The sequence below is a fragment of the Vipera berus genome (assembly GCF_964194415.1).
Source record: "Vipera berus genome assembly, chromosome: Z".
Lineage (NCBI taxonomy): Eukaryota > Metazoa > Chordata > Lepidosauria > Squamata > Viperidae > Vipera > Vipera berus.
The window spans coordinates 132,888,853-132,906,288 of record NC_138205.1 but is presented as its reverse complement, the minus strand read 5'-3'; the positions used below and the strand labels follow the sequence as shown (position 1 = coordinate 132,906,288).

The window sequence follows — 17,436 nt, the reverse complement described above, 5'->3', positions numbered from 1 at the left end:
AAGCCTCCCGGGATCCGCGCAAGAAGGGCGCAAGGCTTCCCAGGCGTGTCGCGGGTGTGTGTGTGTGTGGGGTCGGGGTCCCCTTCCTTTTCGCTTCTCGGAGAGGTGGGGGCCGGGAGGGGGGGTCTTTCGGGGGTCCAGCCCCGCCGGGGAACCTCCGCCCCCTCCCCTCCGCCTCCCCTGCCCGTCAACCCCCCCCTCCCAGGACCCCTCCCTCTGATCTTCCCGGGCGGAGGAGGCGCAAAGGGGCAGCGCAGCGGGAGGGAAAGGCGGCACTGCCTCCCCCCCCCCCAAAAAAATCGAGGGGGTGGTCCGTGTGGGGCCGTCCGAGCAAAGGAGAGCGGGCAGGACTGGCGACCCCCGTCCTCCCCTTCCTCCGACCCCCCCACCCCCGCTTTCCTCCTCCAGGAATTAATTTCGCGCTTGGGGTGGGGCTGGATGAGTGGGAGGGCGTAGGTGGAATTGGGGGGGGGGGCGCCGCCTCCATTTACGGGGTGATGTAGAGGATCCCGGGGTGGGGTGGGGTGGGCTTCGGGGGTCTCTGGAAAGCGGAGGGAGGGGCCCAGCCTGACCCCTGCTCCCCACACACAGGTCCCCTGGGGGAGGCATCGTGGGTGGGGGTGGGGTGGGGGGGTCTCAAGGGGACTCAAAGGAGGAATGCCCACCTTTTCGAGGCATCGCTGGGACAGGTGGGAGGGGAGGGGCGGGCCCCCCGTTTCCTCCCCCTGCCCAAAAAGGGTCGTGGGCCCCTCCCTCGGTTCAAAAGAGAGTGTCTATCCCCCCCCCCCATCTTCTCTTTCCTTCCCCACAGTCCGGGTGGGGGGAGTGAATCCCTCTGCGAGCTTCAGCAGCCAGGAATGAACCAGCAGCCGACATTCCGGGTAAGTCTGGGATGGGGGTCCTCAAAGGGGAGGGGGGCGTGTGGAGGCTTCCGGAAAGGGGAGAACCTTTGGGAGTCTGGACAGCCATCCAGCAACCCCCCCCCCCATGGTCCAGAGCAGTCCTGTCCCCTACTTGTAAAAATAAGGCTCCGGTGCTAATGCATGCAACGCCCCCCCCCAAACAAATGAGGTCTCCCCCGTTCCTCCACTTGCTTTCTGCTCCCCCTCCCTCCCTGCCCCTCCTTTCTTCCTGGCTCCCTTCAGAGCATCTCAGACCCCCTCCCTTTGCTGGGGGGATGGTCCAGAGCAGCCTTGAATGGGGGCGGAGGACCAGGCTAAGGTTTCGGGGTCCGAAGGAGCGGGGGGGTGGGCAGCCGGCTCTCTCTGCCCCGCTGGACACGCCGGGGTCACGTCTGACCCGTGTTTCCTTTCCACTCTTCCAGGGAACTATGGAGGAAGAGATCAGCCCGGGTAAGCGAGGGGGACACACGTTGTGAGGGGAGGGCAACATGACAGCCACTTGGGACGGCGAGCTGATGCCAGTTCAGAGGAAGAGTTGCTCTGGATGGGTCTCTCCCCATAGCCAACAGCCAGAGCCTCGCTGGCCGGCCTAGAGGAGGGGATGCCTTGGCCCCTCTGCGGAGACCCCCTCCCCACTCCTGTGCACAGCTGCCTCCCTCCCTGGGAGGGTCTCTTGCCCACGGATAGGCCTCCTTCCACAGTCCCTGCTGTTCTGTGGGCTCGTGTGAAATCTCTCGATTCCTTTGTGTAACGTCGTCTTCCAAACTCGCAGGGGAGGACGGTGAACTCCGGCTGATCCTGGTGGGAAAGTCCGGAGGCGGGAAAAGCGCCACAGGCAACACTATCCTCGGCCGGCTGGTGTTTGAGTCCCTCCTGCAGCCGAAGACCACCACCCTGAAGTGCCAAAGGGGGCAAGGAAGATGGCGGGACAGGAAGATTTCCGTGGTCGACACACCCGACATTTTCGATTCTGAAAACCACAGTGAGATTGTGCAAAATGAGATCACGGCTTGCGTCGAACTCTCCCAGCCTGGCCCCCACGCCCTGATCTTTGTGACCCAGGTGGGACGCTTCACCACCGAAGATGTGACAGCTGCAAAACGTGTCCAGGATATCTTTCAGGCCGAGTCGGCAAGGTACACGATCGTCCTCTTCACCTGCAAGGAAGATTTGAGAGGCGAATCCCTGCAGGACTACGTCCGAAATTCCAACAACCACAATCTGCGGGAGCTGATCCAGCGGTGCGGGAACCGCTTCTGTGGCTTCAACAACAAGGCCGCAGGAGCCGAGTGGCAGGCGCAGGTCTCGGAGCTGATGGAGATGGTGCAGAAGACCGTTTTCGAGAACGGGGGGAAACACTACGTCAACTGGATGTACCAGTTGCCCAAGGTACAGGATGAGCACGTCGTAGAGCAGAATCCAATGGCAGCGTGGAACTGGGCAAGGGCAGTGAGTGCTCTTTCTGGGCCTCCAGTGGAGTGGCTCCATTTACACGAGAACAAGGGGTCCCTCCTCTCTGGGAGATCCCAATGGGTGGGTGGGACAGCTGAGGCACTCATGTTAGGACAGGCAATCGGGGAGGGAGAAGGGAGGTTAATGGGTGGAGAGCATGCAATGCCCCCCCAAGAAAAGGGTCCCCTAGCTCTACTTCCCCTTTTTCTCCTCCACCTGTGTCCCCTGCTGTCCCTTGCCCCTCCTTTATTCCCTTCCTTTGTCCCTTCAGAACATCTGAACCCCTCCCCTCCCCCCCCCCGTTAGCTGGGGGCAGTGGTGGGATTCAAATATGTGAACAACCGGTTCTCGGTGTGGAAGCCGCTTCCGGAAGTCCATTCTGGGCCTGAGCAACAAAAAATTAGCTACCGGTTCTGCCGAACTGGTGCGAACCGGGGGGGGGGGCTCCAGAGCAGCTTCTGGGCGATGCCTTGAATGGGGTGGGGGACCAAGCCTCGGTTCTTAGGCTTGAACGGGGTGGCAGCTGGCTCCCTGCCCCACTGGACACGCCGAGGCCTCTGGGAATCGAGAAGCCTGTCTGACCCGTGTTTCCTTTCCACTCTTCCAGGCAGCCCCAGATGAGGAGGCCAAGCCGGGTAAGTGAGGAGGCCACGTCTGGCGTTTGGAGGGGCCGAAGCGCAACAAAGTAGATTACGGGGCTGGAAGCTAAAACATCAGAAGAACGGGTGCAGGAATTGGGGTTTGACCAGTCTAGAGAAAAGAAGGAATGGCGGGGGTGGGGTGGGGGACACGATAGCAGGATTCCACTATTTGGAGGGGCTGCCACTCCTCGCTAGCACTCCTCATGTTACCTACATTGGGTCATGAAACAACTGCAAGCAAACCACTCAGCTCAGAGGAAAGCCGAGGACCCCTATTCCTATTCCTCTTCCTCTTCCTCCTCCTCTTCCTTCTCCTCCTCCTCCTCCCCCCTTATATCCTGACCTTGAGGCAGACTAGGTGCCGCCTGAACCTAGAGTCAAACACAAACTAAGGATCAGTCTGGATGAGACACGCACGCACCAGCACACATCCCGTGATTGATGCTTCTCTTCATTCTACTGATGGAGAATGGGAAGAAATGATGATGGGAAGTGATGGCAGCAGGGAGACCGTGACGTAGGATGCGTCTCTTAGCATAGCGGCCCCCAAACATTTGGGTACCAGGGACCGGTTCCCTGAAGAGGGGTTTTTCTGCGGACCGGGGTGTGTGCTGGTTTTGTGTGCTTTGCTTATTTGCGTGGCCCGGTTTGCCGCCATGTTGTGGAGCAGTGGCGGTTCAGGGACGAGGGGTTGGGGACCCCTGTCTTAACAGCTTTTACAGTATGGTGGATCCCCCCCAAAAAGTTCCTTAAGATCAGATCCTGAAATTACAGTCCCTGCAGCGCCCCAATGGTCATTTGCACTTGTGACTGACCACAAGGACACTGCAATACCTCGCCCACCTATTCTACCCTTCCCGCCACTTGATCACTGCAAGTATTTCCCTTCCCCAACAAGTTCTCGCTGGTCTTTCTCCTTCCACACCAGGTTCCCCTAAACCAGGCATGTCAAACTCGCGACGTCCCGTGAAGTCGTGAGACGTATTGGGACTGGTTTGCCATTGCCGGCAATGGGGTGGGCGCGGCTTCCGGATGATGCGTCTGGCTTGCGGGCTGGCAGTTTGACACCCCTGCCCTTGAACGTTTCCCTTTGACTTTAATCGGATTCTCACACACACACCCCTAGGCTCATACCTTCCACCTCCCTTAGCAATAGCAATAACACTTATATATGGCTTCACAGTACCTCAGAGCAGTTTACAAAGTCACCTTATTGGCCCCCCACCATTTTAGCAACCACGGAAGGACAGAAAAGCTGAGTCAACCTTGAGCCGGTCAGCATCGAACTCCTGGCAGGGGGGCAGAGTTTGCTGTCATGGTTCCGACTAATGAGAGAGATCAAAGAACATTCAGGCATTGTTTATTCTAAAAAGTCTATAATAATGTGAATGAAGCATCGGCACTCATGGATGGATGCCAGAATCTGAATTCTCCTCCCCTGAACACATAGTATCAAACATAATTCCCTCCCTTAATTTAAACGTCATAAATCACATTCTCCAATTACTTTAACATGCAAAGCTTCACTTCCTTTTTATAGCTGTGCCATTCCTTATCTTATTAAAACAACCGGGTTAGCATTCTCCTCCTCCCCCCCCCCCAGCTTCATTTAATTCGAAGCAAAACAGTTTAAATGAAAAGGCTGCCTCTTATATTGTCAGAGTAAAAACATCCAATGTTTGCAGCGTTGACAGTTGGCCTGCAATGCTGCATTCTACCCACTGCGCCACCAGCAATCATGGTGGTGCAGTAGAGGCTGTTGAGCAGGGGGTCGGACTAGAAGACCTCCAACGTCCCTTCCAATATTAAGGCCGTACCCTGGCCTGGGCTCATCGCCACGCAGCACACACCAGCAGCCCTGAGCCTCCTTACAGCTCTGTCTCAATTGGCTTGGCTCCGGCTTTACTCGTGGCGGATGGACACAGTGGCTCTATTGGGACATCTGCAAAAGTGGGATTCACAAGTTGTGGGAATCTGCACAGCGGTGTAGCCCATTTTAGCGACTCCGGGAGATTCATATGAAAATATCACTGAACCACTTCTGGGCAGGGGTGACTCTTTCCCAAACTTGTCCCCATTTCCAGCCTGTTCAATGACACCCCATGTTGTGAGAAATATCTCGATTCCTTTGTGTAATGTCGTCTTCCAAACTCACAGGGGAGGTTGCCGAATTCCGGTTGATCCTGGTGGGGAAGACCGGAGGCGGGAAGAGTGCCACAGGCAACAGCATCCTCGGCCGGCCGGTGTTTGAGTCCATCCTGCAGCCAAAGGCCACCACCCTGAAGTGCCAAAGGGGGCAGGGAACCTGGCAGAACACTAAGGTCTCCGTGGTCGACACACCCAACATTTTCGATTCTAAAAACCACAGTGAGTTTGTGCAGAATGAGATCAAGGCTTGCGTCGAACTCTCCCAGCCTGGCCCCCACGCCCTGATCTTTGTGACCCAGGTGGGACGCTTTACCGCCGAAGATGTGACAGCTGCAAAGGGTGTCCGGGATATGTTAGGGGACGAGTCCGCCAGGCACACGATCGTCCTCTTCACTTGTGTGGAGGATTTGAGAGGGGAATCCCTGAAGGAATACGTCCAAAAGTCTAACAACCACAATCTGCGGGACTTGATCCAGCGGTGTGGAAACCACTTCTGTGGCTTCAATAACAAGGCCGCTGGAGCCGACTGCCAGGCACAGGTCTCAGAGCTGATGAAGATGGTGCAGAGAGTTGTTTCGGAGAACAGGGGAAGACACTACATCATCCGGCCGCCCAAGGTGCCGAAGGTACGGGATCAGCGTGTCATAGAGTAGAATCAAATGGAAGAGTTGAACTGGGCGAGGGCGGTGCTCTGTCTGCCCGTTTATAGGAGAGCAAGGGGTCCCTTCTCTCTGGGAGACCCCAACGGGTGGGTGGGACAGGAAGGCAGAGAAGCGGGGGGAGAACAAGGGAGGGGACCTAGCTACAAGAGGGACACAGAAGCACCTCTGTTGTTGGGGGGGAGTTCTAGGTAATTTGGGGAGGGGGCTTTCTCCTTTCCTGAAGTTTCTGGTGGGTTCTGTACAAACAGGGAAATAAAATGGGACCTGGTCTGGGTTCCACCTGGTCACAGCAGGGAGAAAGCGGGTCTTTCCACCAACTATTATCTGTTCCTCGGTTTCACTTTGGGTTGCTTCTCCAAGATGAACCTTTCTCCGGAGCTGATGGGTGTGAGAAGTCAGCCCCCTCCTCCTCCCCAGAGAAAGAAATATTTTAGGAAATCTTTAAAAGACAATATATTTCCCCAAGCAGAAACCAAGTCTGCAGAAATGCAGATGTGATCATCTTGTCTGAAACACTGGAATCGGGAAAGTGGGTTTAGGAAGAAAGATCCCTAGAATCAACAACCCCTCACACCAAAAATCTAAGAGGCATTAGCCCCAGCCCTGTAAACCGCCCTGAGTCCTCCGGGAAAGGGCGGTATATAAATCTAATAAAATAAATAAATAAATATGACCTTTGGGACATACTAGGATTAACCCACCACCATCAGAAGACCAGAAAGGCACACTCAGACTCAGGTCAAAGTTTACACCACAGGACCCACTCCAAACAAAAGGCTCCAGAGGGTATAAACACCCACTCCCTACATGTGCTTGCTCTCTTTTCTTCCAGAGCCATCTTCCTGTCTGGCTCTCCTCTTCCATAAACTGCAACCTTCTTTCTAAAGCAGTCGCCATGTTGTTTATTCCTGGCTTGGACTGAACCATGATGAAGACTTTTCCTTCAACATGGGTGTGGGGGCCAGCAGGGCAGGGAGGGGGTCCCAGATCATTGTCCAGCCCTTCCGGGCTTTCCCCTAATTTTCACCCACCTTGGCCTCGACTGATGCTTTTGCCAAAGGTCTGTTACCTGCTTTTATCTGTCGCTTTCCTTTGCTGTAAACTGCGCTTCGGTGTTCATCAGCCATTTGTGCAGGCTGGTGGGGTGGGGGCTGCTTTATCAGCCCTGTTCTGCCCTCCCTGCAGCACCAGGGAACTCGGCCATTTATTTGTCCAGCTTCTGACCTCCCATTTGTAGGGAACGTGGTGTAGGAGGTCACGGCCTGGCAGCTGCTGAGGGTCCTGAGTGAAACGGATTCTTGGGACCCCTTTCGGTCAGCTATCCGTGGAACGGCCTGCCACCAGAGGTTGTGGGGGCTCTATCACTGGAGACGGGACAGCCATTTGTCTGAAAGGCTGTCCTGCCGGAGCAGGGGGTTGGACTAGATGACCTCCAAGGTCTCTTTCATCATCATCATCATCATCATTATTATTATTATTATTATTATTATTATTATTATTATTATTATTATTATTATTATTATTATTATTATTATTATTATTATTATTATTATTATTATTATTATCTGCCCCCTTGGAGCAGAGGATCTAGCAGAGAGGCTTTCTGGTGTTTGTTAGAGAATAGAACACTGGATTGATTTGCTTTTCTTATAGTGCTCTTCATCTTCCTTCATCATGTCTTCTGTGTAACACGGAGCATGTCTGTTGTTGTGTATGAGCTGATCAATCATGGTCATCAATTCGGCCATCTGTTCCTCCCGTTCTTCTCCTTTGGCCTTGTTGTTGAAGGCCAGGTCCACACTGCTCTGTCTGTTTCTGAAGCGAGTCATCACCCTGGGATAGGAAGTCCTCCAGACTCGTTTCTTCCAGGTCATCCTTGCGGGTGAACAAGAGGATCATGTAATTCTTGGCGTTCCAAGTTGAAGATTTTACTGATCAGCTTAGCCACCTCCTTTTCCTCCTTGGAGAAACGGCCAGGACGCACCACCTGCAGAATGACGTGCGGACCTGGGTTGCACATGCTCACGCATTTCTTCACTTCAACGGCAGTTTCCTTCTCTGAAACCTTGGTGTCGAAAAAGCCAGGAGTGTCAACCACCATAATATTCCGGCTATTCCAGTTCTTCTCCCTCTTTTGGCAAGATATCATCACTGACTTAGGGGACACGATGGATTTAAAGCATTGTTCTCCCAGGATGGCGTTTCCCGTCATGCTTTTCCCATTCCCGGTTTTGCCCACCAGGACAATCCTCCGTTCGGGCTGTACAACCCAAAGCGGGGGGGGGGGGAGAGAAGAAGGGGATCGGTCAGTAGGGTTGGAGGAGATGAACAGGCTGTGCCCGTGGGAGGGGTCAAAGGCGTCATCAGTCATGAATCCCTGCGTGCCCACAAGAAATCTAAATCCACCTTGAATGCCTTTCTTATCTCCCGCTCATTTCCCTTGATCCATTAGTAGGTCAGATTCTTATAGCGAACTGAAGCTTGCTATAAATCTTGACACTCATTTGAACTGCCTGAATCTCCTGACTTTCCTGGGACTCACTCTCTGTCTGTCTGTCTATCTATCTATCTATCTATCTATCTATCTATCTATCTATCTATCATCTCTCTCTATATATATCTCTAGCTATCATCATCATATATTATTTCTCTCTCTCTGTGTGTGTGTGTGTGTGTGTGTGTGTGTGTGCGATCTCCCATCAGCAGTGTACAGCCACCAAAGCCTGTCCCTCCACCCAGGACAGTAGCTTCAGCCATTCCCACTGCAATCAGTCATTGAGAATAGAGTTGGAAGGGACCTCAGAGGTCATCTAGTCCAGCCCCCTGCTCTAGCAGGAGACCCTTACAGAATCACAGAATGACAGAGCTGAAAGGGACCTTGGAGGTCATCTGGTCCAGTCCCCTCCCAAGCAGGAGAGCCTTACAGAATCATGAAATAACAGAGCTGGAAGGGGCCTGGGCGGTCATCTAGTCCAGCCCCTTGCCCAGGTAGGAGATCCTGGACCATTCCAGAGAAGCAGCTGTCAAGTTTCCTCTTCTTACTCTGCCCAGGGACTCTACCCTCCCCTGTCTGAACTGCTGATTCTTTCTCTTTTAGGCTGCCATGAGGGACCACGGAACGGAAGCGAAGGAAGGAGGTGAGGGTCCCGCCAGGATTTGGCTTCATTGCTTGCCAATTCTTCCACAGGGAAACAGCTTGGCTGTGTGTGCCGAAGCATGGAGTAACAGAGTTGGAAGGAACCTCGGAGGTCATCTAGTCCAACCCACTGCTCAAGCAAGAAAGCCTTACAGAATCATAGAATAACAGTTGGAAGGAACACTGGAGGTCTTCTAGTCTGATCCTCTATCTGTCTGTCTGTCTGTCTGTCTGTCTCTCTCATCTAATATTCTCTCTCTCTCTCCGCCCCTCCCCCTACCTTCCCCCCCCATATATTCACTGAATTCCCTTCCAGCCGTGTAACTCTGCTGTGCCCTAAGACTGTCCCTCTCTCTTCCAAACTCCCAGGGGATGCCGCCGACGTCTGGCTGATCCTAGTTGGGAAGTCCGGAGGTGGGAAAAGCGCCACGGGCAACACCATCCTCGGCCGGAGGGAGTTCATGTCCACCCTGGGAGCGAAGACCACCACCCAGGTGTTGCAAATGGGGCAGGGGACCTGGGAAGGCAGGAAGATCTTTGTGATTGACACGCCGGCCCTTTTCGTTTCCAAAGAGACGGATCCGTCACTGAAAGAGAAGATGACAAAATGCCATCCGATGTGGAAGTCGGGCCTCCACGCCTTCGTCTTGGTGACCCAGGTGGGGCGCTTCACGAAAGAAGACAAGGACGCCGCCAAGCGGGTCCGGGAGATCTTTGGGGAAAAGTCCGTCCGTCACACGATCGTCCTCTTCACCTGCAAGGAAGACCTGAGACAGGGCTCCCTGCAGGAGTACATCCAAAATTCCAACAACGAAAAGCTGCGTAAGCTGATTGAGAAGTGCGGCAACCGCTTTTGCGGGTTTAACAACAAGGCCGAAGGAGCCGAGCGGGAGAAGCAGGTCTCGGAGCTGATGGAGATGGTCAAGAAGATAGGGCAGCCCTGTTCTATCCCACCAGGTCCAGAAAAAAGAAAAAATCCTTTTAAAATGCCTTCTGTTTTTAAACAGACTCAATAGTAAACATTGAGATATAATGTCTGGGGCGGGGGAACTAATTTCTTTCTCGGCTTTTTTCAATCACCCTTCTCCAATTCTCTTGTGATTCATCTTAATGCATAATTGTGCCTTTCCCAATGTCGGCAGGGGCTGAGATTGTAACCTCCACCATCTCCCCGTCGTTTTGGATGACAACCAGCAATTCGAGCCGGTCCCCCCTTTTATGCCTATCTCAGACCCCAAGGTTCGGTCAGATCTCCCAAACCCTTATTCTTTTCCCTGCGTATGTGTTCCCGTTTGGGGCCTGCCATTCTGCTGGGAGGGGGGAGGGACGGATTTGCTTTGGCTTGGGATAACTTTCGCTTTCGACTTTCCCTCTCCCGCCTCCGCCCACTTGAGAGGGAGATGGTTGCGGGACAAACGAAAGCTGGAGGAGACCTTGAGATGCGCACCAACGTGTGTCAGTTACCCGCGCGTCGTTGCCATCCGTGGACCGGCTAGATTTCAAACGGACAATATGACTTTGGCGGGAGGAGGAAGGTTGCTGCTTTGACTACGCCCTTTTGAGCGGGATTTTCCCCAGATCTCGCCTTGACTTCCCTGCTGTCGCTGACCCCTAATAAAAAGTATCCTTTTGAGACGATGCCTGTTTCAAGAGTTCTGCTTTCTTGGGTGGTTAGCTGAGGTGAATCGTTACATAAGGCAATCTCTAAAGCAGAAGTTAGAAATCTTTGTTTGGCAGACCGGAAGAAAAGTGAGGGGGAAGCATTTTAAGCACGCTCGCGCATGCGCGCGCCCACACAGCGCCGCGAGCATGTGCGTGACATAAACGGGGCACAGCGAGCACTTGCGTGATACTCGCTAGCCCCGCTCCGTTCTTGTGCAGGCCCTGAATGGACTTCCGGAAGCAGCATCCACACAGAGAACCAGTTGTTCACATATTTGAACCCCACCACTGCCTCCCTCCCTTCCTTCCTTCCCCCTTTTCCTTCCCTCCATTCCTTTCTTCCTTCCCTTCTTTTCCCCCCTTTCCTCTCCTTTCCTTCCCTTCTCTCTCCCTCTCCTCCTTCCTTCCATTTCCCCCTTCCCTTCTCTCCAGTGGTGGGATTCAGCCGGTTCACACCACTTCGGCAGAACCGGTAGCTAATTTTTTGTTGCCCAGGCCCAGAATTAGACTTCCAGAAGCGGTCTCTCCACGCAGAGAACCGGTTGTTCACATATCTGAGTCCCACCACTGCTTCTCTCCCTCTACTCCCTCCCCCACCTCTACCTTTAATGAAAGACATATTAGCACAGTTGTGAAAGGGTTGTTTTTTTCCCCCAAGCTAGACTTGAGTGAAGCTTATTACTGCATACGGATAAATGGGTTGAATGGAAAAACGGCCTTCAACTGCCCGCTTGGCTGTTTCCAATTTAAAGTTCTCTCTTTTGGCCTACAAGGGGGCCCTGCGGTATTCATGCAATTGATCAACAAAAGTTCTACATGATCACCTATATAAAGGGGGGGGGTTGGTTAGCTTGTTAGAGCGGCACTAAAAAAAAGCTGCGCTGTGACAAACTGTACACCAAACTGTCAAAGTGTGAGTTCCACAAAGGTCACATTGATTACCTGGGCTATCATTTATCCAGCGAGGAGATAGAGATGGACACAGAGAAAGTGAGAGCGGTCCTGGACTGGGTTCCCCCGAAACCCAGAAAACAGGTCTAAAGTTTCCTAGGATTTGCGAACTTTTACAGACAGGGAACTCCTGAAGTTTACAGAGGACAGCGATCGGGGGGGGAGGTGAGAATAGCCAGCACTTTGGAATATGGGCTCAAGATCCAAAAGGTTCTGGACAGGCTCAAAGGCTGGGCCTTATCCAACAAATTGCAATTCATTTCACTTAGGCAGGAAAACCCAAATGCACAGGTATAGAATAGGTGGTAAAGGTAAAGGTTCCCCCGCACATGCGTGCTAGTCGTTTCCGACTCTAGGGGCCGGTGCTTGTCTCCGTTTCAAAGCCAAAGAGCCAGCGCTTGTCCGAGGACGTCTCCGTGGTCATGTGGCTGGCATGACTAGACGCCAAAGGTGCACGGAAGGCTGTTACCTTCCCACCGTAGTGGTTCCTATTTTTCTACTTGCATTTTTACGTGCTTTCGAACTGCTAGGTTGGCAGAAGTTGGGACGAGTAACAGGCGCTCACTCTGTTACGCGTCACTCGGGATTCGACCCGCCAAACTGCCAACCTTCTGATCGACAAGCTCAGCATCCTAACCCACTGAGCCACCGTGGCCCTTATAAGAATAGGTTGTACTTGACTCAACTGTAGTAACTGTGAGATGGATCTAGGAGTCCTAGTGGTCAGTCACTTAAATCTGAGTGGGGAGTGTCTGCTGACATAGGCACCAATAAGGACCGATGGAACACTGGGTGGATCCTCATTCTTCGAGGTTAGTTGAAAGGTGACAGGGTTGATCCTGGCTTCGATAGGAAATGGGCCCAGGCAGTGGTGGTCCAGTTTTTTAGACAGCCAACTCGAAGGCAGGTGCCACATGGTGAGTCAGGAAATTTCTTGTAGTCCTTTTGGCCTTGTCGAATTGGTGTTTCACCACATGGTGCACAGCCCAAAGCTCTTGGAGGAATACATTCACTGTGGGCACGGGAGAGTCTGCGGCTAAGGGAAATAGACGCGGGTGAAAACCATATTTGGCAAAGAACTGGGGTCACTTGGGTGGAAGTATGTTGTGTGGTGTTATATGCAGCCATCGCTAGCACATCTGCCAATTTGTCCTGCTATTGACTGACAAAGCACTGGAGATATTACTTAAGGATGGCATTCACTCTTTCAGTACCCCCATCAGTCTCTGGATGATGGGCCAAGGAGAGACACACCTGTATCTTAAGTTGTTTCAGCAGAGCTTGCCAGAACCGCGCCGTGAATTGTGTTCCTCATTCTGACACAGCCCGGTCTGGCAGACCGTGCAGTCGGAACACACGGCGAATGAGTAACTGAGCCATGGATCAAGCTGAGGTAGTCCCAAACATGGGATAAAATGGAACATTTTAGCGAACATATCCATCACGACCAGTGCAGTGGTGGCTCTGTTAGATGGTGGTAGCTTGGTGTCTCTGGTTCAGAGTCCAGGCTGTCTGAAAATGCTCCAGATTGTGATGATTGGTCCAAACCTCAATTTGATGCCAGGCACCCTCCAAATGGTGCCACCAGGTCTCAAAGGCCACCTTTTCAGCCAGGAGTTCATTGTCCCATATTGTGTAGTTCCTTTCCGCTGCATGCAATGTCCTGCAGTAGAAGGCACAAAGGAACAGGGTACCTGAAGGAGCGTAGGCTTGCAGGAGAACAGTGCCGATGGCAACGTCCAATTTTTTTTATTTTTATTTTATTTTAAATCCCATTTATATCCCGCCCTTCTCTGAAGACTCAGGGCGGCTTACAATCTAAAGCACAAATCAATGTGCTTAGCAATGCATCCATCACCACTGTTCTGTACCAGCCTGCTACCGGCCCTGCAGAAAAGGCAGGGACAACCCCTTTTACAAGAAGGCAAGAGGCTGGAATTAAGCCTGCCAAATTTATGAATACAAAAACAAACAGAACAAGACACGAACCAAGAAACAGGAGCTTTTCAAGCGGTTGCCTTCAGCAAACCAGCCCTCCCACGCATTCCCCTTTTATACAGTTCAGGGCGTGGCTTCTCTCTGCCTCCTTCCGAGGTGTCCCATTGCCTTCCTCTGTTTACTCCTGATTGACTGCCTCCTGCGTTGGGCGTCCTTGAACAGGGCCAGCTGTGGGTCATCTTCATCCACGCTGTCAGGCTCACACAGCTGGGTCTCCGTCGTGACCAGGTGGGAGGGGCCTGGCTGAGGGCTCTGCGGAGCCTCAAGGCCATCATCAGCAAGCTCTTCAACACCCCCCTCCTCCTCCTCTGAGTCGTCCGACCCAACTGCCGAACCCACAGGCTGACCCTGAATCACAACAACCACCACGAAAGGCCATGCCAGATCGGGACGCTTCTGAATGTGCTTTATGGCTAAGGGTCACCCTATCCAGAGTCAAAGATGACAAAGTCTTGGATCCCAAATCCCCATGTCATCAAAGCCATTGGGCCTTGCCAGGGATCAGTTGATGCCCCCCAGCCTCCAGGCACCCTGTGGAACCAGTGGAACTGCTTGCCACCAGAAGTTGTGGGTGCTCCATCAATGGAGGCTTTTAAGAAGAGACTGGACAGACATTTATCTGAAATAGTAGAGGGTCTTGAGCAGAGGGACTGGATTAGAACAGGGCTTTTCAACCAGTGGTATGCATACGAGCAGTTGTACTTTAGCACCTGACAGGTGGTACACAATCTCTAGCCAAGTGTAGCGGGAGAGGGAATGAGCTACAGCGGCTCTGCACACGCCTGGAGGAGATCAGCTGGGGCTCCAGGGCTTGGCAGAAGCCCCAGGATTGGTGCGCATGGCTACATGCTAATTGGAGCTTCCAGTGTTCCCAGAAGAGAAATGGAGGAGGAGGAGGGCAAAGAGAGGAGAAGCTGTCAAAGGAGCAGGGCTTGGCGGGAGAGGGAGAAAAAAAACACATGGAGAAAGAGGCTTTTGTTAGCGAAGTGGTGAGGGGAGAGAGAGAGAGAGGGGCCTTTCCAAGTGAAGTGAGTGAGACACCGAGTGAGCGGCCTTTGCGAGCGATGGGTGAGTGAGACCAAGCAAGTGGCCTTTGCAAGCAACGTGAGGGAATGAGAGAGTGAGCGAGCAGCCTTTGCAAGCGACGTGAGACTGAGGGAGCAGCCTTTGCAAGCGACAGGAGACACCAAGCAAGTGCCCTTTTGTGAACGATGGGGGAGTGAGAGACCAAGTGAGAGGCCTTTGCGAGTGACATGACAGATTGAATGAGCGGCCTTTGTGAGTGAGCGGGGAATGAGAGAAACCAAGCAGCCTTTGCGAGCAACGGGGAGTGAGAGACCGAGCGAGAGGCCTTTGTGAGCGACGTGAGACTGAGTGAGCACCCTTGTGAGCAACATGAGTGAGAGACCAAGCGAGAGGCCTTTGTGAGTGACATGACAGATTGAATGAGCGGCCTTTGTGAGCGAGCGGGGAATGAGAGAGAAACCAAGCAGCCTTTGCGAGTGACGGGGAGTGAGAGACCGAGCAAGAGGCCTTTGCGAGCGACGTGAGAGACCGAGCGAGCACCCTTGTGAGCAACATGAGTGAGAGACCAAGTGAGCGGCCTTTGCAAGAGATGTGAGAGACTGAGCCAGCGGCCTTTGCAAGTATGGGTGAGGAGAAACAGAAGAGGAAGAAGGGCCAACCAGCCACCTGACCACCAAGGTAATGGTGCATATTAATATATATGGAGAAATTCATCATATATTCATCAGTGCAAAGGGAAAGTGATTCAGCAAAGGAACCTCTACCGATGAAATTCGATTTGGCACCAAATCGAAAACAAAGTGAAGATTATTTGAAGTCTGAATTTTATTTCATGGAAGGAAATGACCAGCAGCTTCCTTTTTGCATTATCTGCAATGAAGTATTATCTAAGCATCCCACAAAGCCTTCTTGGATCCAGAGACATTTTTACAACAAAACACAAACAAAGCAAGGAGCCGTTTTCGTGAAGAAGAGAGACAAATTTATAAAACGCTGTGCTGCTTTTGTGAAGTCCACAATCGTCTGGAATTGACATCACACCGCCGTTTGAAGGAACCGTTTAATGAAAAAACAATGACCGAGTTCGGGAGCCAAGTTGCAAAACTGTAGCTGGAAGTGGGGGTGGGGGTTGGGAAATGCTGTCGTAGCGTTACTATCATTTGTTTCCACGTACACGTGGAAGAAGGCGTTTCCTTCATTAACATGTATAAAAACTAAGGAAAGGAATTGTCTTCAGCTGGAATCTGACTTAATTCTACCAGTAAGCTCTCTCCAGCCACGAGGGCAAAGATTAACGTCAGAAAAACAGGCACAAGTTTCCCAGTACGAGTGTGGTAAGTGGATGTGCTTTGATCACTTTTTTCCGCTTTTTTGGGGGGGGGTGTTTCATCAAGTTTTTGACACTTTGCTAAGCCACTGGTGGTACTCGAGCATTGTCATGTCCTAAAGGTGGTCCAATCTGTGAAAAGGTGGGGAAAGGCCTAGACAATAGGACACAAGGAGAAGCCAGTTTTTTTTAAAAGTCCTCTGTGTTGCTCTTCAGCATGTCCTCCGTGTAATAAAGAGCATCTCCGTTGTCATGTACGAGCTGATCAATCATCATCATCAGTCTGGCCATCTGAGCCTCCCGTTCGTCTCCTTCGGCCATGGTGTTGAAAGGCAGGTAGCGGTTCCCACATTCAGCAATATATTCCTTATGATCTTGGAGAAAGGTGAAATTTTCAAGAGGACGACCTTTCAGTTTATCTTTGTGGGTAAACAGGGCGATCATATAATTCCTGCCTTTCCGATTGAAAATCCCTTTGATCATCCGAGCCACGTCCTTCTCCTCTTGGGAGAAACGGTCAGAGCGCATGACCCAGAGTATAACGTGGGGACCCGGGGAACAAAAGTTCACACACTTGCTCACTTCAGCAGCATTTGCTCTCTCTGGACGCCCGGTGTGGAGGAAGCCAGGCGTATTGACAACCACAATCCTCCTGCCGTTCCACACCATCTCCTCCTTTTGGCAACTTTTTGCATCTGACCTATGTGACGTCCCAAAGATTTTTTTCCCCAGGATTGTGTTTCCCGTCGCACTTTTCCCACTTTTGGTTTTGCCCACGAGGACGATCCGCCGTTCAGGCCCTACAACCCAAAGGGGAGAAGAGACACGAAGGGGAATTGGTCAGTCAGCGTACGGCCATCATAACCGGTTTGTCATGGTTGGCTCACTACGCAGTTTTGTTTGCATCCAGACAACGGTAATTGGAAGTGGGGGGGAGGGAAGGCACCGGAAGGTGAGGGAGGGAAAGGAGGAATGCAAGTGAGCCTGGCTGAAAGCCTGAGACAGACTCAACATGATTTGGCTGGGAAAGTCCAAGGCAGTCAGATCGTTCTCAAAACAAAGTGAATGACAACAATCAGTGGACCATGGACAGTGGGACAACCAGGGGGGGGGAAGGGAAAACTCTCCGATGCTGTTTGTGTGCAAAATCATTAGAACCGGCTTTTCTCCTTCTGTAACCACATGGAAACTTCAGTAAAGTTATACTCTTGGTAAAAAATGAATGTCCTAGGAATTTCTTTTGCTGTCTAACCGAGTGTGATGGTTGACCTCCTCCACCCTCCACCCAGGACAGCAAGTCTCACCCAACCCACTCCCCAAGGGGTTACAGACTTTACCTCGGATGCTTCCAGCCATTTCCGGATGATTGGCATAGGCCGAATCTGAGGATTTCTGGATGAAAAGCAAAACAGAATCAGCCAAAGGAGAGAGTTGCCTTGTTCGGAGGTTGGCAGGAACTCCCCTCCCCCCAGAAGACACAGGCAGGAATTGAGGGGAGGGGGTTAAAAGAGGGTTATCCCCTCCCCCGCCG

At 52.4% G+C, this 17,436-nt stretch overlaps 2 protein-coding genes, 1 long non-coding RNA gene and 1 pseudogene across 4 annotated transcripts in view; 1 reads left to right on the top strand and 3 right to left on the bottom strand.

The window, feature by feature from the left end:
* LOC308678093 overlaps positions 1–17,436 on the bottom strand; it is a 305,537-nt gene that overhangs the window by 157,260 nt on the left and 130,841 nt on the right. The gene's annotated exons all lie outside the window — the stretch shown is intronic.
* LOC308677821 (GTPase IMAP family member 2-like) lies at positions 5,131–5,796 on the top strand (the record flags this gene model as incomplete). Its single annotated transcript, XM_081344518.1, has 1 exon — positions 5,131–5,796. The coding sequence occupies one exon, from the start codon at positions 5,131–5,133 to the stop codon at positions 5,794–5,796; it is 666 nt and encodes a 221-aa protein (XP_081200644.1).
* Positions 7,419–8,176, bottom strand: LOC308677820 (GTPase IMAP family member 4-like; annotated as a pseudogene). Its single transcript has one exon. The product of its transcript is annotated as a GTPase IMAP family member 4-like (transcript).
* LOC308677819 (GTPase IMAP family member 9-like) lies at positions 16,095–17,261 on the bottom strand (the record flags this gene model as incomplete). The annotated part of the gene is made up of 2 exons (XM_081344517.1): positions 16,095–16,705; positions 17,243–17,261. The coding sequence occupies 2 exons, from the start codon at positions 17,259–17,261 to the stop codon at positions 16,095–16,097; spliced, it is 630 nt and encodes a 209-aa protein (XP_081200643.1).